General features: G+C 41.1%; 1 protein-coding gene across 2 annotated transcripts in view; it reads left to right on the forward strand.

Moving 5' to 3' along the window:
• The first annotated feature begins 67 nt into the window (after window positions 1-67).
• GPAM (glycerol-3-phosphate acyltransferase, mitochondrial) overlaps window positions 68-24,197 on the forward strand; it is a 38,670-nt gene continuing 14,540 nt past the window's right edge. The window contains exons 1-14 of one of the 2 annotated variants that reach the window (XM_014594667.3): window positions 68-148; window positions 2,172-2,302; window positions 3,801-3,923; window positions 7,605-7,678; window positions 13,127-13,240; window positions 14,201-14,350; window positions 14,963-15,059; window positions 16,071-16,207; window positions 17,459-17,558; window positions 18,323-18,535; window positions 18,935-19,048; window positions 21,388-21,473; window positions 22,585-22,700; window positions 23,523-23,593. In XM_014594667.3, the coding sequence (XP_014450153.1) occupies window positions 2,201-2,302; window positions 3,801-3,923; window positions 7,605-7,678; window positions 13,127-13,240; window positions 14,201-14,350; window positions 14,963-15,059; window positions 16,071-16,207; window positions 17,459-17,558; window positions 18,323-18,535; window positions 18,935-19,048; window positions 21,388-21,473; window positions 22,585-22,700; window positions 23,523-23,593 (1,497 nt within the window). In that variant the 5' untranslated portion in view covers window positions 68-148; window positions 2,172-2,200. Of the gene's footprint in view, window positions 200-2,171; window positions 2,303-3,800; window positions 3,924-7,604; window positions 7,679-13,126; window positions 13,241-14,200; window positions 14,351-14,962; window positions 15,060-16,070; window positions 16,208-17,458; window positions 17,559-18,322; window positions 18,536-18,934; window positions 19,049-21,387; window positions 21,474-22,584; window positions 22,701-23,522; window positions 23,594-24,197 lie in introns of both variants that reach the window. The other variant, XM_006277962.4, reaches the window with a different exon arrangement.

Consider the following 24,197-nt stretch of genomic DNA (forward strand, 5'->3'; position numbering starts at 1 on the left):
GGTGAGTGTGGGTGTGCGCGTGTGCGGGCGGCCATGGCGACGGGCGCTCAGGAAGTCGCGTCAGGCCCGGCGCCGGCGCCGCCGCCATCCCGCGCGGGCCCCGCGTGAGGCGCCGGCAGCAGTAGCGGAGCCGGGAGCCTGCACTGAGGTACCGCCCGCGTGCGCGTGTGACAGAGTGTGCGCACGGCTACGTGCGAGTGTGAGTAGGACCGCACCACCCTCGCGGCCCCCCCTTGGCAGGTGCATGACAGAGAAAATAGCCGGACCCCCCTATTAATAGAGCGGTTTGGGGAAGGGGGTCCCTAAGCTGCCCCCCCCCTCCCCCGCCTTTCCTCAGCATCACCCCCCCTCATGCGTGCAGAGGGCGGCAGCGCGCGCCGTCTCCAGAAGCGCTATGCGCGTGCGGACGGCGACCACGCGCGCCTGCTGCAGGAGCCCTAAGTCCTCGTCCGTGGGGGTCGTCGCACCTCACACCCTGACAGGGCATGCCGTGCTTGTGACAACGGGCTTCCCTCCTTCTCCTCCTCCTGTCACCTTCACGGGAGCCCCGGTGTGGCGCGTGGCTGCCGTTCACCTCTGCGGTTGTACGTGTATTCATGTTGTACATGTACATGTATTTATGTTTTTGGAGCCCGCCATGTGTTTTTGCTCCCCGTGAGGTCGGTTCAGAGGAGGCGCTGGAAGCGGATGTACGAGGTCGCGTGGCGGCCGAGTCTGTTTTTTGGCTGCAGTTCGCGGCTCGCTTTGCCGAGCGAAGGTTGGTCGCACGTGCCAGTGTGGCCAAGGTGACCTTGGAAAGGGTGTAGGGGACGTGTCTGATTGTGACCCCTGCAGTGTTGCTAAGGGGAATAGGTCGGAGATTAGCAGCAGGCAGGAGCCTCAGGAAAGCCAAAGGCAGCTGAAGATCGGGAGCCGGGAAAGCTTTGCCCGGCTACGTCGGTAGCATAAGCAATAAGGTGTAAGGTTAACTCTGCCTATAAATCTGTACAGGCCCGAATGCTGCAAGCTGTCTGTGTTTAAAACTCTCGTGCAAGTTGGAAACTTTCTGCCTAGTAGGGGCTGGTGGGTGCATTGCTTTATTGGGATGTAGATGAAATAAAGTCAAATCCTGGATGAGGGATTTAGGCTGTAATCGTGCAGTCCTTTGCAAGAATAAAACATTGGGGTCAGTGGCAAGGGCCTATGTATTTGCAGGACTTTGGAGTTGAAATATAATTTCTCTGAGATGACAGACATGAGGGGTAGCATTGATTTGATCCTGTGTAATTTGGGCTTTTCAATAAACTGATTTACTATGGAGCATAGTTCACATTGTAGTGAATACTAGTGGTTGGTTAAATGTAAAAACAACCCCTCACATCTCAGTGCTTTTTTGTTGTAATGATTTTGACTTATCTGCTTATTATTTAATGGGGCAGCATTCATGGACTTTATCGTGCTAATATCTGAAATATTTCAGTTTACAAGAATGCCCTTAGTGTTTCATAGATATTTCATAGGGCTGGAAGGGACCTCAGAGGATCATCCAGTCCAGCCCCCTGCCCCAGGGGCAGGAAGTCAGCTGGGGTCAGAGGATCCCAGCAAGATAAATGTCCAAATGTGGATTTGTTCTGTGTGCAGCTTGAGCTTGTTGGATTGCAATAGTTATTGCATGGCAATAGTTCGGTTTGTTTGCATAGCGTCCCTTGCCCCAAGGAATTTAAAATCTGGTTTAGATGCTACCTAGGACAGACACGTGGTATACTCTGGATGACATTGCAGAAAAGAGCATTGCTGACAGGTTTTATGGGAGGAAGGTGTCTACCAGGGAGACTTGATAAAAGGGAGCAAGGTCCTGCATTGCAAAAGGATAAGTACCTGGAAGTGTAAAGGCCTTGTGATTTTGAAGGATTCAAAGGCAGCTGGGAAGAGGATGGCTTGAGAAGCACAGAGGGAGCATAAGAGTAAGCAAGGGGAGGATGAGAGCAAAAGTACAGACAAGTGGATAACGCGTCTCCTGTATGGACACCAACCAAATATTGTCAGTTTACTGTTCTGGCTAACTGCTGACTTTTTATGAGCAGAGTGCAGAGTCCAGCTGGAACGTCTGAATTAGATTGGATGCCAGGTTATTTGGGAATGAGGAGATCGGTTAATTATTCTTCACTATAAATATGCCTTTTGCTTTGTAGCCCATGGTTCTAAATTTAACTCTTTTGTCATGGATGAGGCGGCTCTGTCCCTGGGAACAATAGATGTTTCCTATTTGTCCACTTCCACGGAATACAGTGTGGGGAGATGTAAGCACCCCAGTGAAGAGTGGGTAAGTAAAAATATGGCTTCAGTAATTTCTTTCTATAAGAGAGTACTTTTTTTTTTAACAGCTGAAAGCAAGGAAAGGAATTTTCTCTCTCTTGTGCATTGCACCAGTTCTGGCTGTCTTTGGCTGAGGACCTGGTGATGAACCAATAGCATAAGGGAGTGCCTAAGACTAGTATAATTATTGTATGTATAATTATTGTAATTGTGTACATAATTATTGTAATGGTCCTAAGAAGCTTAGTGTGGGAACCAGTTAAGAGTGGACTTGTTCGAAAGACACAAAAGAAAAGAAAAAGACCAAGATGGATCAGGGATTGTGGAATGTAAAAACAATAGCTTGGGTTTTTTAGGGAATAGGTGAATATCAATGGTTTCTTAGCAGAGATGGAGGGAATTTAGTAGAAATTAAAAGGAAGGCTTTTTTAAGCATACAGGGCATTGTGTGGTGACTCTGGGTTTGGAGCAAAGGGGGCAGTGAGTGTAAAAGCTTGGGTGGAGCAAAAAGAGCAAGATTGGGGGGTGTAAGAGGATCTGAGTTAATTGCATATGCACAATGAAACTGTTCAGTGAGCTGAAGAGGAGGGATTTGAACTTGGTACAGAAGAAGAGTTGAAAGCATGGTCAGAGTTGGGGGAAAGGATTATTATTTTGACAATTGTGTACTGGATCCATCTAGAGGCAGGAGAGATGAGAGAGGGCAGGCTGTAGCCACTGAGGCGAGTTTATGAGAGAACAGAGATTCTATTTTGGCAGTTAAAATGGAAAGGAAGGAATTTTTCTTGGGAAACTAGAGATGGGTTTTAGCATGTCTAACTTGGCTAGTCCTGTAAAGAACGGTGTGTCATGATACTGGTTTTCAATATGCCATATACAAGAGAACTCTAGCTTTCTAGCTTTCTTGTTCCTGTAATTATATATGATATTCTGTACTTCCAGTCTTTAAAAAATAGCCTAATTTTCAAGAAGGCTTTAACATAATAGCTCTGTTTGTACATTTGCATGTGACAGTTGGAACATTACTGATAAAGACCATAGATCTGATTGTGGTTTTGTATGTTTAGTATTACTACAATTTTAAAGGACATGCTTGAGAAAGTAGGTTTTTGTTTTTGATTTTTACATAATTAACAACTTTTAGTTATTAAAATTAAATATAACTCACTGGTCATTCCGTTTTTGGTTTGCTTTTTGCATTTCGCTACTGTCCAAAAATGAAATGCACAGTTAATTTTCCACTTGTTTCCCATTTGTATTCGCTATAATCATATACCTGAAAAATTCCGCAGTGTGGGAGAGACAAATAGCATAGCAGACTGAGTGTGGGTACATGTGTGTGTTTTCAATTAGGGCAATTACATTTTTAGGGGGAAAAAAAACATGGGAAAATATATAGATTTTGTTTAAGAAATGTTAACATGTCCATTTAAAACTTAAAATTTTTATCAATGGGAAATGCATCACTTTTGTAAGTCTTCACATAGTGTTTTGTGATTTCCTAGGGAGAGTGCAATTCCAGGCCTACCGTCTTTCGATCTGCCACTTTAAAATGGAAGGAGACCCTGCTAAGCAGAAAAAGGCCATTTGTGGGGCGCTGTTGCTATGTGTGCACTCCTCAAAGCCGGGTAAGAAGATTATGAACTAGGTTATGTTTGACAATAAGAAACTGAAGCACATGATCACAGCGCAACAGAGTTCAACACTTTCCTCACTTTCAGATTAAGGTCACTGTGTTCTAATTTGTCCTGGGACAACAATTCTCACTTTTCTTATTTGCCTTGTGGTTCTACTGTGTTAAAAATTATCATAATGTTTAGAGATGGAAAAGGCCAGCGAGTCATCTTTTCTCTTTGTCTTCCAGTGCCAAATGTTTCCTTGCAATAAGTTGTCCAACTTTGACAAATCCCAGCAGGGCTGGGCTTTGAGCTATGAAAACTTCGAGATGCAGGGGTTCCTTATCTGATATCTAAGATGAGTTATGGTGCATGTTATTCATGTGAATCTGGTGCTCATGGAAAGGAATTAAAATGAATAGTTCTAAGATTCAAGTATGTACAGCCAGAGCATTAGTCACATCCCAGCTATATGTTGCACCTCTGACCTCATAAAGCAACTTCTGGGATTTGATAGGCAGCTGAGTTTCTAGAACCAGACAATTCCAGACTTGCTTACTGAGCCTGCAGCACAGGTCCTTGCTGCTGTGTAGTTAATTCTGTATCAAGCCCAATAACCTCTGTATGGCTAAATAGATGTGTGCCCATTTGCTGAGGTCTTTGACAAGAGAAAATTTTTGCTTCCCTTTAATTCCTGTCACTGGTGCAGGAATGAGCAATAACAACAAATAGGCACGGGATAAAACTGTAAATGCATTATGACAGACTGTCCTGGGTGTAGGGTATAAATATAAGTAACTAAGTTGAGCTTGTGACACATACCTAAGGGGTTTAGTTATTTTAGAGCTGGGTAAGAAAAATGTTCTGCAAAAATGTCACAGTTCCTTTTTAATTCCTTGTCAGGATATAACCAAGACTTTAAAGTTTTTTGGAGAGATAGGGACTTAGGCACCCCATAACAGCCAGTAGCTGACTGCTTAGGGTGCTCACCTGGATGTGGGGGCACCCAGTTTCAAATCCTTGCTTTTCCTGTTTCAGACTCAGCCACACAGAGAGGCTGCCTGTGCCATTTTTGGCACACATGCCACAGATTGGCTACCCTTGGCCTAGATGAATGCTGTAACTAGTGGGACTGTGGAAGAATTATATACGTAAACTAAGGATTTAATGCTTCTCCAGATGGAATGTATATGGGCTCCATGCCATTTTTTTTACAGTCCTTTCACATGAGAACCTCAATTGAAGGTGACAGAGAAAATACTTAATCATTGGATTCCAGTCCAGTGATTTTTTTTATCCAGATTTTTATGCCAGGTCTGATTTGAGGGGAATGGCAACATCAGGGTGTTCTACATCCTTTACAAACTGTGTTGAATAATGTGTTTGGAAGGGTAGCAATGGATACACATGCATTGCATTTAGCATTAAAGCACAGTTTTATAACATGCTGGGTCACTTCTTGCTTCCTGCTGCTGGAAGGAGAATCGCAAATAGTTCTAATGCCTAATTTCATATGCAGGGGTTTTCATTGGTGAATTGCACAGTGCTTTATTAATGAAGGTGAATAAGAAAACCTAGGAACCGAGGAGGCTGGACTTGCCCAGGGTCACTCAGTGGCAGATCCAGGAATAGAATTTGAGTCTTCTGAGTCCCAGTCATTTGGTTTATTCATGAGCCTAGTGCATCTCTTCACATGCTGTGTTTCTCCCTCACTTTGCATTGTTCCTCCCTGTAGTTTTTTCCTGTCCCTATTTCAGCCACGTTCCTGAGTCTTTCTACCAAAAATAGAATTAATTAGTAACTTGCTTGACCAGTTTAGCAATAAAGAATATAACACCTGGTATTGCCTGTTTTGTTGGTATCTGCTGCGGCAGTGGCATTTTCAGTTTGGGGTAGGAGCTGATAAGAGACTTGATTGTATTGTGAATCCTTTAGGAGTGAGTTCTTTTTTCTCAGGGCCTGAATGATCCACATACATGTATTCGTTTGTCCATAACAAAATACAGGGTTCTGTTTTTGTCTTGTTACAACGGATGTTTCAACTCAAGGGAAGATCAGCATCAGTTACTGATTAGAGAAACAGGCTGTAGTGCAAACTCTAATCTTTGTAGAGACTCTTTGCTTGAGCCACAGTGCTTTTAAATTTTCAGCCATCTGAATGTGGCCTCAAAATTACCAGTCTTGAAACACTGCCTCTTTATTTGTCTTTGCACAACTTCATAGTTTGCTCATAGTAAAATGTTCCAGCTTTGTAAATACACTCTAAACTCCCTGATATCTTTAAAAAAAAAAATCACTTGATATTTCTGCTTAAGGAAAAAGATCATTGTTTGTGGTACACATGCAATGAAGTGGGCAAACTCAGCTCCATGACCCTGGCCAATGGTCAGATTTTCTGTAATATCTATTCTGTGTGCTCAGACTGGCTGAGCTAGATAAAACTTATCTTTCTTTGGTTCTTCTGTGTTTTTTACTGACTGACTAACTTCACCTTTTGGGGAAAAAAAGATTCTTTCCTTTTACAGGGGGCATATGTACTTAAACTGTCACTAATAGCATTTCTTGCTTTTTGTGCAATAAGCCTTCCCTGGGAATGTGTCTCCACATGCAACCTGTTGGGAGCAGCTCAGTACAGGGCTGCTCCTGCCCTGCTCTGCCCTCCTGCAGCAGCCAGGGGGAGCTCCAGGCTCCCCCAGGGTGCTAGCTTGGGGGCTGGCAGGAAGCATGGGGGCCAGTCCTGTTGGGCCTGGGGCCAGGAGAGCTTTGCCGGTTGCAGTGACAGCTATCTCCTGGCTTCATGCACATTGGGAGGGGTCCTAATGTGCATGGGGCTGGGAGATGCATGCAGCTTGCATGCGCACATTGGGACCCACAGCTGCCAGTGAGCCTGGTGCCCAGTGCCCACTGGTGTCCAGTGTGGTTTCCCTACCCAGGAGAGGGCTCATTGACAGCTGCCCCATAAACAGGACAGCTGCTGGTGAGCTCCTGACTGAGCAGGGAAGCAGAGAGCTCTCCAGTCCCAGTGCTGCTTGGGTTGCTCCTGTGAGGGGCTGGAACTGCACAGTGCTAGGATGGGAGAGAAGAGGGAAGCAGAGAGGTACCCCGTCTCAATGCTGATTGGCTCCCAGCTCCAGGGGGGAGCCAGGAGCTGAGCAGCACCAGGACCAGGGACAGAGAACTTCCCCATCCTCTGTGGCCCTCTGCTGGTGGGGCTGACCTGTAGCAAATGTGTTCCTGGTCAGCGTGTACACGAGCACTACCGCACAGTAACTACTGCACAGTTAATCTAGTAACTGTATTTACAGGTGCTAGCTAAGTGCTCTGTAGACTGATTTACCGCACAGTAAATGCCCCGTATGTGTAAATGTCTTGTGTAGATGCACCCACTGATGACTTCATTGTGCACCGATGTCTACTGAAAGGACTGGTTATGCGTGCACTTGAGGATGAGTGCAGTCGGACCAGTGTATACGGAGCCAGGATGCTCCTGCGTTTTCATCACAGCTCTGATACCAACTTCTCTGGTCATGGAGAAACTACTTAATTAATCTTGCATTGCTTTTTCTGTCTTAGACTGAATGTCTTCCTCTTTGATCTTAAATGTTTTTGTTAATATGAAGAAATGACCACTGCTGTCTTTTAGTTAATATGAAGCCTTCCAATTAAGTTTTTTCACTTGTTTTGTTTCTGTAGGATAAGCTCTTCAATGCTAGTATTCCTTCTTTGGGCTTACGCAATGTCATCTACATCAATGAAACACACACAAGGTAAGTAACCAGCTGTCTCCATTTTAATTCATGGCATTTTCTTTTTCTTTAAATGTTACAGCATAAGCCACTTGATGTCCATAGGTGTAGTGGACAGCCATTTAAATCCTGCAAATGGCACTGACCATGTGACAGATACCATTGGTTTTGATATCAAAGGCACTGTTTAAGCTGATTTGAAGTGTCTGCTAATTTGTGTGGGAGCAGCCTCTTTTCAGGCTTTGGCATCTCCTTAATGCTCCTTATGTTTTCATGCCTTGTCTCTAATAGCAGCTGTGAAATAGGCCATGGCTAGTTTCAGGGCTTCTAATAGCACAGTATCTGACGATAGTTGACATAAGCAAGAGGTATCAATCAACCAGCCCGCATGTGGGGCAAACCTGCTCTGTGTGGCATAGGCTGTCTTGTGCTTTGGATCTCTTGTCATGAAAATCTTGAAGACGGATTAAACAACCTCCTGAGGGATACCTTGAGACCATGATGAGCAGGAATCATTCTGACTTTATAGCAAAGAAGAGATGTCATTTTGGCAAACTGTGGGTATATTTTGAAGCAATACACCTACTGCTGAGGCTCACACTCAGTTTGCCTTAAGTAGAGCAGGGGTTGTCAAAGACATTGCCTGTGGGCCAGATTTGTCCTGTGGAGCCACATCATTTGGCTCCCAATACTGGCTCTGGTGCACTGGCTGTGCGCACTAGGGTCAGGACATGTGCTGTGCATGGCATTTGCTCTGGGACCCATGCTGCATGCAACACCCATGTTAGGGCCAGTCCTGAACCCTCTCCCTCTCTCCTCTACCATGTTGAATCCAGCAGCCTCAGCACCTACTCTGGCCAGTCCAGGACATCAGTTGCATGTGGCACCTGCATCACCCAGTCTGGGGTGAGTGCTGTGTGCTGCATAGGTCCCCAAAAAGGATCCATGTGGGGTGTGGTCCCAGACTGGCCAGAGGATGCATTGGATCTGGCATGCAGTGGGGATGGGGGGAATGTTGTCCATGAGTTGTCCTCGTACCAGGCCCAGGACCAATTGCAGCCGGTCCAGAACCTGCACTGCACAGGTGCTGGGCCCAGACTGGCCAGAGCAGGTGCCATGGGTGCTGGATCTGTCATACAGGGGTGGAGGGGGTGTCTTTGGGCCTAATCTGGCCCGTGGGGCCAGCCCCACAAATTCCTCTGGCCTGTGGACCAGTTTGGTACCAGGCCAGATGAGTTTGACACCCCTGGAATAGAACATAGTTCATGTTTAATAAGGGGTGAGGGAGAATCCCAGGGTACCTACAATACTTTGATTTGAATGGTTAGATTTTTACATCAAATTAAAGGTAAGCATCCAGAAACTAGAGATGAAACTAATCAGGCATTCTTGTGCTCACCAGTTTGCATGATTGAAGTCTGCAACATGCAATTTATTGCAGTTTAGCAGACAATCTCCACTTTTGCAGATGATAACCAGAGGATAATAGTTAGAATAACAGTTATAGATGAAAACGGCGTCAGCTTGAGACCTTGCTGCTTTCATGACAGAATGCAGTCCCTCAGTACAGGGTGCATGAGGTATTAAACTGTTCTGTCAAATTTGTTCTACTTTAATTGGTTTCGCATCTCACAATATGAAACTTCTTTCAAAGTAAATGAAAATGTTTTGTTATTATGTTGCCTGAGAAGTTGATTCTTTTGACAGTTAATATTTTTACAATAATCATTAAGATAAGGAAATTCAGTAGTAGTATTCATTGTACATTCAGACCGAACAAGAACAGGCCTGTAGGCTGAAGGAAATGAGCCAAAATGTCTGAGTGAAAGAAAGACAGTATTGTGTCTTGTTTGAGTAGGAGAGAAAATTCAGAACCTAGTTCTAGAGACTGTTTCTTCTTGATAAAATTGATTATTTGTGGGGGGAGAAATGGGGAGAGGGGGTTTAACCAGCATCCCAGAATGCTGAAAAATACTTGAAATTCTAAGATGAAAAAGTGTGCACATAACTTTATGCTTATAGTTATAGAGGAAGTTGTGGTGCTCTATATGTCTTATTGCTGTGACTGTTTTTTCAGTTTGAGTCAAACAATGATTTTCCTAATTGCCAGTGGACAGTAATGAGATTCACCTGTTTAAATAAAGAGCGTACACTTTTGTTTAGAAGCCAACCAGCCATTTCAAATTCCTTTAGAACTCATGAATGTGTATCATCCTTATCATTGTGTTTCATCCCCTCTTTCTTCAGCAGAGTATTTAGTATTATATTGAAAATGAATGATCTCAACCAAATAGATTCCAAGAATACAAGGTAGTTACTTAGGCATTGTTTTTTCCTTAGCTGTAAAAATCCATGTGCTCTGATTAGCTGCTGGTATTCACATAATGAACCCTCGGTCTGTATGCAGTTTTCAGTTTCCTCTGTCATCACTACCAAATTAGATAGTATAGATTTGCATAATTAGCTTACAGTTTTTTCTAGGGCACGCATTGCAAATGCAAATCTTTCTACTCTGACAGGCTGTTCGAATACCTCAGCATTAATTTGAAGACAGATTTCTCAGCTGCCTAACTATTTACCAGTGACTAACCCATCTCCTCAGCTTTGCCCTGGGATTAACTGGAAAAATGCCCGTTTAAAAGAAAAAAATTAGAAAGGCAATGGAAACATGGACACCAGAGAGTTTAGAGAGAGGTTCTTTTCAGTGGGCTAATGAAGGCTTTTTGTCCCCAGAATAACTAATTAAAATTGATAGCATTATTACATACCTGCTTGCTTTGTGTGTGTGCTTGCCCTGCATGCATATACATGCACCGTTTTTTGAACAGCCTAACTTTGAAATGCCATGACCTTTGTATTTATTTGCCTGACACTTTCCATTGCGACAGATGCTTTTAGTGATTCTTGGTAAGCACAAGCACTTCTCTTGTTTGCCTTTGGATTTTGAAATTTGTCAGGGGCCAGCTTGAGGACCAAAAGAATTGCCTTTTTTTTTTTTTCTTTTGTCCCATGAAATTATATTCAGGTGTGATTGAGAGAGAGGAACCTGCTATTTCTGTTTTATGATTTATATTGTCAGTGACATTTTTGGGCAAACGCCAAAGTTCCAACTTTACAAGAAGCTGGAAAGGGTCACTATACCCTGCACTTCCCTGCTTTGTTATCTTTTACTCCTCTCCCAAGGTTCAACACACGAGAGAAGTATATTCGCTAGATGACCTAGTGGGGATGTGGGAGAGAGAGACAGAGAAGGCCGGGCTGCCCTTGTTCCTGCCCCAAGCCTGCCTGTGGCCATAGCCTGTTCAGGATAACATCCTTCTGCTGCTGCCAGCTAATGGTTTGAGCTTTGTAGATGAAGCTTTATTGCAGTGTTGAAGGTGCTGTCAATGATAAGCGGTCAATGATACACAAAAGTGGGGGTTATTATAGGTGCATGCGATTGAATTTGGTTTTGACCATTTTTTCTTTTAAAAACGGAATTTTATCAAAAAATATTAAAAGTTCAAGCATGCAGAATTTAGGTACGTTAGAATGTGGGCCGCCCGTTATTATGTTACTCCTTAATTACATGACCACAGAATTCCTGAGGTCCTGTGAAGGGATCAGGGTTGGGCGTATAGAGTAGTTTGGGGCTATGTTGGAAAAGTACTTATTTGCAAGACCTTGTCTATCTTGAGACAGAATGAGATGGGAGCTACAAGAGGAGCAAAGATGGTGGACTCCAAGATGAACATGAGTCGTCAGCGTGACGAAGTCATCAGGAAAGCTAATGGCACTTTATCGTGCATCGGCAGATGCATGACGAACAGAACCAAGGAGGTGATAATTCCCCTCTATTGGGCGCTGGTCAGACCGCAGTTGGAGTACTGCTTGCAATTTTGGGCGCCGCACTTCAAGAGGGATGTGGATAACCTGTGGAGGGTCCAGAGAAGGGCCACTTGTATGGTTAAGGGCTTGCACACCAAGCCCTATGAAGAGAGACTAGGGCACCTGGACCTCTTCAGCCTCCGCAAGAGAAGGTTGAGAGGTGACCTTGTGGCTGCCTATAAGTTCATCATGGGGGCACAGAAGGGAATTGGTGAGGCTTTACTCACTAAGGCGCCCCTGGGTGTTACAAGAAATAATGACCACAAGCTAGCAGAGAGCAGATTTAGACTAGACTTTAGGAAGAACTTCTTCACAGTTAGCGTGGCCAAGGTCTGGAACGGGCTCCCAAGGGAGGTGGTGCTCTCCCCTACCCTGGGGGTCTTCAAGAGGAAGCTAGATAGGCATCTAGCTGGGGTCATCTAAACCCAGCACTCTTTCCTGCCTATGCAGAGGGTCGGACTCAATGATCTATTGAGGTCCCTTCCGACCCTAGCATCTATGAATCTATGGTTTTGTGGTGAAGGAACTTGATTGCTCCTTCAAGGCCTGGCTTTTATCCCTTCCTCTGGCCCAGAGTTCTTATGCGATTCCAGGCAAGCTCTTTAAAAGAGAAGTGTCAGGTGTTCTCCATTTGTGTGGTCCTCTGTTTCTCCAGGCAAATTGAGACATGACGTCTGATACTCAAAAGTGCTGAGCAGCAGAATGCAATGGAAGCGGTGGCTTTTTAGCACAGATGTGTTTTTTCTTGCACGTAGTATTAGTGTACAGCCATCATTTTAGGAAGGGAAGATTTGCTGACCTGTCTGGACAGGGAAAGGATTTAGAGCAAGGAAAGGAAGAGGAATAAAGAACCGGAAAAGATCACAAGAATTAAGATAACTTGGCATCCTGCAAATAGTTGCACTTGTGAGGAGCCCTGTTTATTCACTGGGACTACTCACGTGGGTAAGTTTTGGAAGGACACATATTGAAGTATATAAAATGGTGGAATTGTTCTTTATGACCATGTGGAAGATTTGGGCCAAGATTTTGACAAGATACTCACAAATGTTACTGAGTTTTGATGTGGCTTAGACAGTTCTGCCAGTCTTAGCCTCAGCCTTTTTTCTTCTTAGTAAGTTGATTCACTTGAGCCACTCTGAGCAAGCGTGCTGATTGTTAAGCATTGATGCTGTGTGGGTTCCCCATCCTTATTGAATTGTGTAGGCAGGTCTTGGAAGACATTTGCAAAGCATATCAGTTCTCAAATGTAACTAAGAACCACCCCCCAGAAAGTACATGGCTTTATACTGAGGTTTGATTGGTGATACAGTGCTACCTGATGCCAGCATCACCCATTCTTTATTGCTTGGACTTGGGGGGGGGGGTTGGGTTGTTCATGTTGCTGCTGTTTTCTTATAGCTCTTGATACATATTTGTTCTTACGCCTGTAACATTGTTTCCAGACTCATACTAGAATTTTTCAGAAGATATTATGAAAATACTTAAAGAGTTTGACCTCCTTTTGCCTTGATTGGATTCGTGTGAATATATTTGAGAATAAAGATTTTTTTTAAAGTGATTTATTTTTTTGGCTTGCTACATAGCCTTTTAATGTTGCAGGTACAGAGGGTGGCTCGCAAGACGTCTCTGTTACGTTCTCTTTGTGCAAGAACGTGATGTGCATAAGGGTATGTTTGCCAAGAATCTGACGGAAAATGTTTTAAACAGTGGCAGGTAAGATATTGCAAAGTAAACCACCATTGTTAAGATTTGACTTTCCAGATTCATGCAGAATGTTGTTGTAAAGCTGCTACAAAATGTGTGCAACAAATGCTGGAAGCAGGTTTGCTTAAAGTAAGATAAAGTACAGTATCTTTATGGCAGCTTCGCCTTTTAGCTATATATTTTTTGTTTAGAACAGTTGTGGGAGCAGGGCTTACACATCTTAGCCTTCACGTCCTTAGAGTGGCTACAGGTAGACATGCAAGGAGCTGAATACAAAATATTATGAATAGCTTTTCACCTTTTCAGCTTTTGTTACCCAATTCTGAGAAGTGCTATGCTACATCCACCAATTGTAAGGGATCAGCTGAGGTTGTTGTATGTTGCTTACATTTTAAAAATAGTAAGGTAGACTTTCATATTACTGTCCAGATTAATCTAGTTCATACTTTATAACATATCAGATATGCTGACTGTTCTGAAGGTGGGAGAGGGAAGCGTTTGCTTTGCGTTTCACCCAACAAGAACCATTTTCATGGAGCTGGTTTAATCTTTTAGAAATGGGAGAATTCTCTTCTGTCTCCACTGACATACCTACCCCAGATGATTTGTCTGGTCTCTTCCAAGTTGTTGAAATCAAGGTATTCATTCTCTTGAGGTTGAGTGCAAGAAAGCTCTAGCACATATTTTGCCTTCCAGGCCAGTTCTATAAGGTGCTAAGTGCCCTCTACCCTACAGTTAATCAGAGTTGGGAGTGTTGGGTGCTTTGGTCTTAAACTGAGGCTTTTTCCAAAGCAGGTTGGTCCTGGTTGATTGAAGATGGTGAAAGGCAATTTGCGCTCTTTATTTTACTTCTTATTTTCTGTTTCTGAAAATCATTGACCAGCTTATACCAGCTTGCTTGTGAACTGAAATTATCTACCGTGCTCTTTTGTTATAGCACCATTTTATATATTTTTCTTTTAAAATCAGAGTGCAGAAGGCCATTGTAGAGGAGGCTACTGAAACAAGTACATCAGGGAGCTTCGCTCAGGTGGACCCCAAGGCCATCAGCAAGGTGAAGAAGAAAGCAAGGAAGATTCTGCAGGAAATGGTAGCAACTGTCTCACCTGCTTTGATCAGGTAATAAAAATAGTTCACCAGAGATTTCTGCTGAGGCTCTGCAAGCTCTGTACAAATACTTCAGAGTGGCAATTCCTTACTGCCTCACAAAACCCACTTTTAATGATATCAAAGAACACCAGGATTGTTCTGAAAAATGAAATGTAACCTGACTTCCTGTCAGATACAGGAGTATTTGCAGACTTTTCAACAAACGTTATGATACAGTGAAATGAGTGTACTTTTCCCTGTGAAGCTAAGCTCCATATTATCAGCTCAGTGTAGCTAATAGTTTTTGCCTGAATCAGTTTAAAGTACCTTGTCTCAGTAACTTAAGCTCTGCAAGCTCTTATTGTCAGGCAATTTAATAATATTATTTTCTAGTTATGACTCTTAAGATGGAAATAAAGTCATGCTGCAGTATCTAAATAGTCACTAATAGGTTAGGCAGGAATTCTCTAAAGCCTTCATTGACTAGTGAATTGAGGTGGTAGTATCTACTCCTATATTGCTGTTTGACAGAATTACAAAGTCCTGCCATTGTATCTATCAACTTTATCAAGCTGACACCAAAAGAAGGTAACTGTGAAGGAAACTTTAACTTCCCTGGGATTTGACATTTTTCTTCGTCAGGTTGACTGGTTGGGTGCTGCTGAAATTATTTAACAGCTTCTTTTGGAACGTTCAGATCCACAAAGGTCAACTGGAAATGGTCAAAGCCGCAACTGAGGTAAGACAAAAATAGATTCTTGAAACTGGGAAAGTTTCTGATGTTGCCCATGCTAGTGTAAACCAGTTATTTCACTGAATTCAGTGGAGTGTTATTAGTCTAAATGAGACCAAAAGCAGGCTTCAGTTTCAAGTCCTGTGTGCCCTTTCAACAGACTCTGTGACTTTATTAGATAATTTTAGGAATTGTGCAATATTTTTAAGTACTGTGTAACCATATACTCTGAAGGCCATAAACGGTCAGGTTATTTGGTATGACCTGCTTGCGGAATGATTGACCCTTTTTTATTCCCAATCCAGTGCAAAAGCAGGTTAATACTTTACTAGTTTTTTAAACTTTCAAAATTGCTTTTACCTTGGTCATCCGAGGATGACCTTATCTTCATACTTGTCAGCAAAGTGTCTAGCTGATTGCTCATTTATTTACATTAATAAAAGCAGCCTGTCTGATTCTACCGTTCTCTCTACCCAAGGGAGGCATTACTCTTAAAAGACCATTTTTGCAATATTCTGAACTTTCTATTTCTTCCATGAGAAAATACTTCAGAAAAGTGAAGTATGGATAGTATACAGCATTAATATAAATAAATCCTCTGAAATGAGTGATCAGAGTCATTCTGGTACAATTTGGCTGGCTGTAGATAAGTTTCCTATAGCTTTCTATTGAGGTTTGTTGCATCTTCTACATTAACTCAGCAACTTTTGGGCAGTGGCAGAGACAATTCTGGTACATCCCCTCAATAAACTGTCTGATACTATGTATCTTTAGAAAGTGTGAATATGGTACTTTCCCATAGTAACTACAATTTAAACACTGTTAGTGCCTGAAAAATAAGAATCTGTTCTCATTGCGAGCTGATGAAAGATAAGAGCAAAGCAGTAGAGAGATGAAATTTTAGAAGTTCTTAAGTTTTACTAATTTAAGGTGTTTCTAGCAATCTCATTAAAGAAAGGTAGGGGGAAATTGAACTTCTGTTAACTTTGTCATATCTTTTGTTTCCCCCTCAAATAGATGAATTTACCTCTCATCTTCTTGCCTGTTCACAAATCTCACATTGACTACCTGCTCCTCACATTCATTCTTTTCTGCCATAACATCAAAGCACCATACATTGCTGCAGGGAATAACCTCAATATCCCCATCTTCAGGTAAGGACAGTTGGAGCTAAGCTTCCAGTTGCTCTCAAAAATAAAGCCACTAGTGAAGATCCTCAGCTGGTATGAATTGCCATGGCTCCACATCAGCTGAGGATCTGCTCCAGTGAATGCAGGTACATAGTGATCTGGGCATTGTGTTCACGTTGCTTGAATGTGTTTGGTTCTGACCCAGCATGCTCAAGAAAAGTCTTGCAAAATCCTTACAGAGATTCTTCACAGAGAAATGGGGTTGCACAAGCTTGAGGGAAATTCTTTCCCCCTTCATCTACAGAGAGTCATTGGGAATCAGGGGGGTGCTATTAGGAAGTGGAATGCATAGGCTGTGAAGTAGGTGACCATGCAATAGGAAAGTGATAGAGATGAGGCTGTTCAAAGTCCTGTTTTCTTTCTTAAATTCTGTAGTATTCACCTGTGAAACAGCATGGAAGGTGTAAAATGATGAGAAAAGTGCAGTGTAACACAGTGGTAGAATGAGTTGGATAGGTTCCATGGTACTGGAACTTCCAGTGGGATCTGTGTGGTAATGCTTCAGGGACCAGTAAGTACCTTAACAGTTTATGTAGAGAACAGAAAAGTTCATTAAGGAGTTTTGGCTAGAGGGAATGAATCGGTGATATTTGAGCCTTGATTAGGGCATATGGCAGGTTTAAATATGATTCTGCCTAATCTTGTGATTTCGAAAATTTCAGTGTCTTGAGTCACTTTACTTAGTGACTAGCTGTCAGCTATTTGAAAGACACCACAGATTTCCTAAAATGCCTTTCTGAACTATTAGTCTCTAAGGTGCTACTCTGCTCTGTTATCTGTCTCCTATAAGAAGAAGGATTCATAAAGGAGTTCAGTTGCATGCAAACTAGAAAATGCCCCATCTGGCTTAGTCCAATCATAATTGAAACCATAAGCATGTTGTTTTTGGTTTTTTTTATCCACGGATTCAAAAGCAATCTGTTTTCCCCAAGGGCTTTTGGAGTTTCCCCAAGGGGTAAAGAGGCTAATTTTGGTACATCGCTAATTAGGAGGAGTGAAGTATCTGAAGGTTGAGATCACTGACCTGAGTTTTTCAAATTGGGTTATTAACACAGTGTCTAGAATTTTTCCATCAATACTTTGTCAGGGAGAGTGACTGAGATGCAGCGTTCATCTGATGCAGTCATCTCTTAAATGTTCTGGGTGGTTTTAACAATGTATTCTTTTTATGTCTGACTAAAGTTAGCAAACCGTATCTTTCTTTTTCCTATGTAGCACGTTAATCCGCAACCTTGGAGGCTTTTTTATTCGGCGGAAGTTGGATGAGAACACTAATGGACGTAAAGATGCCCTATATAGAGCATTACTCTATGTGGTATGTATTTTTCTTCTGAATTAACATAAATACATTAATTTAGTTTCAGTTATCTGATAGATGGGAGAGTCTGCACTGTGTCTACAAGGGGATATTTTCAGTAGCTTTTTAAACCTTAATTAATTTGACCAACTTTGATAGATCTGTGAATTATATTGATTTCTGTAATGTGTTTTTGGAAGAAAATTTCCTGCTTATTTTACCCATCAAGCATGTGGGAGTTGAGAACATCTGGTACTTTTTAAGGTAAGTTAATTTTTCACTCCCTGCTGTCCTTATGAATGATTCTACAAAATCAACTCTAGGAGCCAGACTGAGATTCCTTTTGCAGCGATGTACATTTCTTGTAACTCCATTGGCTCAGCTGAAGTTAACCTATTTCTGCTTATATTTTCTGTGCTTTCAATATAGAAAAACAGATAATTGCAATTTAGAAGATGGGGTACAGTGGGAAACAATAAAAGAGAAGAGCTTAGATGGTTTAAAAATATACAGCTATTGTTAGGTTGCTTCCTTTTGTCTTTGTAGAAGTGCTCAACTTATATTAATAGAAATGAAATCAGAGTTTGGGCTGCTTATCTATCAAACACAAATTATTACTCCAGATTATTCATGTAGTTTTCTGTATATTTTAAATATTTCCCGCCTTTTTTTTAAATAGAAGGCTATTGGTGATCTGGAACAATGAGTTTATTGCAACTCATTAGATTAGATTGTATAATTAGATATTTGTTTTTTCTCCTTTGTATTTGCCATCCATTTAGCACATTGAGGAATTGCTCAGACAGCAGCAGTTCCTAGAGATATTCCTGGAAGGTACACGGTCTCGCAGTGGAAAAACATCCAATGCCAGAGCAGGTCTCCTGTCTGTGGTTGTAGATGCTCTTTTTGCAAATGCCACCCCTGATGTACTAATTATACCTGTGGGAATTTCGTATGATCGCATCATTGAAGGTCACTATAACAGTGAACAGCTGGTAAGGACAACTGAAAACTTAGTGCTATTTTTAGGGGAGTTTGTTTATATTCAGTAAACTCCTATCTATTTTTTGGTTCAGCACTGGTTTACCATCGGTGCCTTCATATTGTGTACAAGTTAAATGCAAAGAAATATAGCTGTCTGTGCCAGGGACAGAGTTGATATTTGTCTGTCACACTTCTAGATACAACTTTATCACATAGCAAACAATAAACACAGTTGTATAAGCTAAAAAACCCAAAAGATTCCTGAGGTTATGATGATGGCTATACTCTTTTATAGATTAAATACATGTCAAGAAATTTGGATTGATTTTAACCGTGTTCTTGATTCTGTAAAAAATCAAAAAGCTTTTCACTGCAGATGAATATTGGTTGTGCTTTATAATGTTTTGCAGGGCAAACCTAAGAAGAATGAAAGCCTTTGGAGCATAGCTAGAGGGGTTTTCAGAATGCTGCGGAAGAATTATGGGTGTGTCAGAGTAGACTTTGCACAGCCATTTTCTCTAAAAGTAAGTTTGATACCATGGAAACATCCATCTCCTATGAACTCTGAGTTATTAGTAATTCAGAAGAGCTGCAAGCGAGTTCTCTCGGTCCACAAGCACTACTTCAACCCATCAATAGAGTGATGATTTTTTTCCAGAAACCCACTGGCTGATACTTACTAGTACGTTCATATAGAGCTGTACGTGTTCTCTAAAATATAAATATTCTGATAAAGGAGATAAGATCTCAAACTAGTTCACGCTAGTGTCTTGCCTTCAAGAGTTAGCAATAACAAATACTTTAGAAGCAAATAAAATTTCCCGTGATGCATCTGACTAGTTGTGCAGTTCAAAAATAGTAGTGCTATGCAATAGCTGACTTGCAAATAGATGTTTTTGTATCCTTGGATCCATTCTGCCATGTGCATTTAATATATAGAACTTCAGTTTGACATTCCAAACTTTGAAATATCAAAGGATTTTTACATGTCTGCTTAGTTTCCTCCCTCCCATCCCAGTTACAGCAGAATAGCTAAATTTTATTTTCGGAAACATTTAACTTTAAATAATATTAGGGTTTTTTTTTTTTCTTTAAAGGCACTTCTCTCTTTTACAAGCCTAGAAAAAACAATGTATCCCCACCAAAAAAGGGTTTTTTGTTGGGGCTAGTACAGTGGTGCTTAGCATTTTGGCCTCATGGGCCAGATAAGTGGCATGGCCCCATCCACCGGTAATGGGCTCACATCCCCAGATTGGGCCCATGTGACCTCAGCTGGCCCCTACACAATGTAATTACAGTGCATCGGAGCGGCATCTCTGCACCTGTATAGGTGCCCTTCATGCTTATGTATATTGATTCTCACAGTACATTGTTATGATAATGCTGAATGTGCCAGTATGTCAAATGTTTGGTATGTTGTCAAAGTATAACTTAATAGGGTATCTTACTGAGGTGTGAGGAAAGCTTGCTAGCATTTTATGCAGATTATTTGAGAGTAGAGACATTTTTTGCTGAATTGCCACAGTCTGTGACTTTAATGACATTAAGCACTTGAACAGTCAGACTTCTGATTCCTTAGGTGTTCTTCCTTCTACTCATTCTTGTAGAAAAGACTTATGTGGGAGAATTTTGAGTGTTAGTTACTCTCCAAACAATATAATGCATTGTAGTTAACAGTAGACAACAGAGCTGTTAATACACTTCTACATAAAAAGTTCGGATCCCTTCCAAGCTATTCGTGGCATGAAGTTAGCAGTTGTCCATAGATCATTTGTGCCTTCTTACGCTTTTGAAATACAAAATTGGCCTGTATCTATTCTTTAACCATAACATGGCTAGTGACTTCTTTTATGCCCTGTTTGTGTTAAGATACTTGCACTCTACAATGGGTTAAATGTGAAAGAAACTTCTTTAAGCATGTCTGTGTTTAAAGGTTTGCAATAAATACAGCTATTAAATCAATTTAATTTGACCTGAGTAGGTTTTCTAGTGTAGACAAGCATTTCAGCATCAGTTTGAGCTCGTGCAATCTTGTGGCTATAGAAGTGGAAAGTAAGTGGTAACTTTGCTGTGAAAATTTTATCTTAAAAACAGCTTTTCTGTAAGAGGAATGCTTACTGCATGTGCAGGCTAAGTTTCCTGGTTTTGTGAGCCAATCTGTACAGGAACTAGAGGAATATTATGTCCTGAAGACTGAATGGCCAAAGTAAACCTTTAAAGATAGAAGCTTTACTTAGTCTTGAAAAACTGGGCCTTCATTCATTCCAACTGTGCGCTGCACCTCCTTGATGGCACAAGGTTGAAGGCACAAAGCAAAGGAGACACCTGGTTTCTGAGCTTTATTGACAGTACTGTGGGTTATGTCAGAGCCAAATTTCCTACAGTGAAGATGTCCTCTCTGCTGGGGTTTGTTAAGAGAGCCCTTTTGCACCATCACTGACATCCGTATGATGCACAGGCACTTCGATTTTGTTCCTATTCCTCAGTAAAAACTACTATTAATTTTATTGCTACAGAATCTAACCCTAAGGGAAATGTTGCCAGAGCAGTGGAGGTGAGGGGAATATCTCCATAGGTGCTTTTTTATTGTTGTGCTTTCCTCCAAGTAAGAATCCTGTTCACATTGGAAGTGTATTTCCTTTCTGCCTAATTCCAAACCCATCTATATGCCAGTGAATAAACTAGCAATTTTCTCTTTCCCAAAACCCTACTATTTATTTCATTCATTTTCTTAAAATCACTTTTGAATTTACTTGCTCTCCTGCAAGGCTTCCTTTTCTCATACAAATGGGATAGCTAGGTTGGCTATTGGATGTTGCATGTAACAGTGGGAACATACAAACCACAATTCTTCTATATACAGGAATTTGTAGACAGCCAACATCAGAAACCTGCACCTGCTTCACTTTCTTTGGAACAAGCTCTATTACCAGCTCTACTTCCATCAAGGTAGGATGTTGTCCCAAAACTTTTTGAGAGTATTTTTTTTAGTAGAATATATTTTAAATAGTGCTTGGCAGCTATAGCCTTAAGAGCAGTCAGAATATTTTACTTGCAAGCCTTGTGGAAAATTCATGAAGAATAACCAAAGGCAATAATTTTATTACAGGCAATAATTTTACAGTGATTTTTTTTTTCATTATGCCATAGAATTTATTAGAAAAATAGTATTCTGCAGCAGAAATATATCAAGATATTAAATTCTGTATTTTAGAGTACTTTCTCATGAATGTTTCTAGGTTTAATTAATTTAAAATTCTATAGAACATTTTTGGGATTGAGGAAAAAAGTTTATAAATTAAATTCTCCACATAAACTAGATTTGATTTTTTTATGACATCAAGGTAAAATGCTTAATATTCCTTTACCTCCTGATGTTTTCTAATTCAGGACTGTATTATGATTGTTTCTGCTCTTATTATTAATATTACCAATATTACTTGCTATCATACCCAAGAATTTTAAATTGTGCTCAAACTATGAAATAGTTATGTGGACATATACCTACCTTTCTCAGACAGTTTTAGTATATTTGAATAATATGCATAATTTATGTAAGCCTCTAAGGAACCACTAGATGTGTTTAGAAATAATCTGAATAAACTCTTTTATCCTGAAAGAGTTGTCACGTCATAACTAAACCCTTGCTTTAATATGCAAAACTGCTGGACTGAAAACTGCCTTCTGAGAAGGTTTGCATAATATGCTTTTTGTCGCCCATATTCACTGAAGAGGAAAGGCTGTGCGCCATGTCTGATGTAGTGGAGAAATCAATAGCAGTAGAGCATAGTGTCAATGTTTGGTATTGCTTTTTTTAAAGTAGAACTAGGATTCTGATTGATGTGGGAAGGAATTTAGAATACATGTAGAGACGCTGTTATCGTGGATATAATGGAACTTAAGAGTGTTTTTAAGATTTTGTGCACTCTGTTAAAAGTGTCTTCATTTTTTTGTGTGTGTTCATTTAGTGCTTATAGAGGACCATAAATACATAGGTTTTTAATGTTTTAGCCAAGAGTTGGATATTTCACACCATAAATTATTTCCATTCCATCTTCAGGCCTAATGATGTTGAGGAAGAAGGTACAGAGGCTGCACTGCCAAACTCCAGGGACATAAGTAATGAACATTTTAGAAGACAGTTGATAGCCAATTTGGCTGAGCATATATTGTTCAGTAAGTATTCAAATAGTCATACAGTGCCTGTTGATTTTGGTCCTCCAGCCTCATACACTGCTTGTCTGTTTGGTATCTTTTTATGTGACTTAAGGAGACTTCTTTGTTTTTGCCCTTTCAGACATGAATTTTCCTGACATTGTTTTTCTCCTCTTTTTCTTCCCCTTCTCTTATGTAGTGGACTTGGACTCTTTACAGGACTTTTATTTCACTTGCTTTGAAACCTCTGTGATGTTTAAGTTTCTGTGCCGGAACGCTCACTTTCTATGCCCATAAGCTTGTGCCCCCCTCTTTGGTATAGTTAGGTTTTTTTTCCCCTGGACCATAGAAAGTTGCTCCTTGAAACAGAGCTGTTGAATACAAAAAGCTTTTAAGAATTACTAGAGTTAGCTTGTCTGATTATCCCACATTGCCAGGTTTTGTGCGTTGGAAAATAAGTGGTATAAGCACTGGAGCTGATTTGTGCACCAAGATGCATGTAAAATGGTATTTAGTTGTTATATATTTTAGGAAATGCTTTATGTAGAATACTTTACCTCTGCCAGAAAGGCGAGTGTGAGGATGATCATATTTTATATGCAACTTACAAAGACCATGCAAAAAATTAATGATTGGGTGGAGTTGCATTTTTGAGTGACTTCTCACTTCTTGCCTATTGATTAGTTCCTTGAAGTTGACTGCAACCCATTGGAAATGTCAAGACCCCTACAATGATAGCTGATTATGATTATTAGTTAATTTATGGCTGTTGTATTGTTCCTAATGATTCCCTGATTTCTAACAAAGTGCCGCATAGCTTTATTTTATTTTGTTTGCTTCTAGCTGCTAACAAGTCATGTGCTGTGATGTCAACGCATATAGTTGCCTGTTTGCTGCTCTACCGACATAGGCAGGTAAGACTGCAGTGCTGCTGCAATACGTTATTGTCATTCAGGCTTGCAAAATGGCAGTGATGTGTGCGTTTTAGTAGTGTTTTAGAAGTAAGGAATATGTGAAATATATTGGAGCTAGTATACTTCAATAAGCATTCCAGATGGCGGTGCATGTGTTTATTAAATTACTGAAAATTATTGAATTTTGCTGAGATGCAGTTGTTATTTCCTTTTTATAAAAAAAAAAAAAAATCTATTCTATCTGTAATCCAGAGCTCTTTGTGCATGTAAAGGACTGGAAGTATACAACATACACATAGGAAGAAATGGCCAACATATAGAATCCTTCGCAATTAGGACTTTCTCTCCATCCAGTTCAAAACATTCGTTCCCTTTTCCTCTAGAGACCCTGAAGGAAAAGGGTGTTTTTGAGCTACATCTGAACATGTGGAATACAGCTTCTGTTAAAATGGTCTGGAAAAGTGAGGTGGGAAGGGACCTCAGGAAGTGATCTAGTCCGTACCCTGCTCAAGGCAGGATTATCCCTGATTAAAATGTTCTGTGTAAGCCTTGGTCTAACCCAGTGGTGCTCAACATTTTTTCCCTGGTGGGCTGGATGGGCAGT

This window comes from Alligator mississippiensis, chromosome 6, assembly GCF_030867095.1.
Source record: "Alligator mississippiensis isolate rAllMis1 chromosome 6, rAllMis1, whole genome shotgun sequence".
NCBI classification, from domain to species: domain Eukaryota; kingdom Metazoa; phylum Chordata; order Crocodylia; family Alligatoridae; genus Alligator; species Alligator mississippiensis.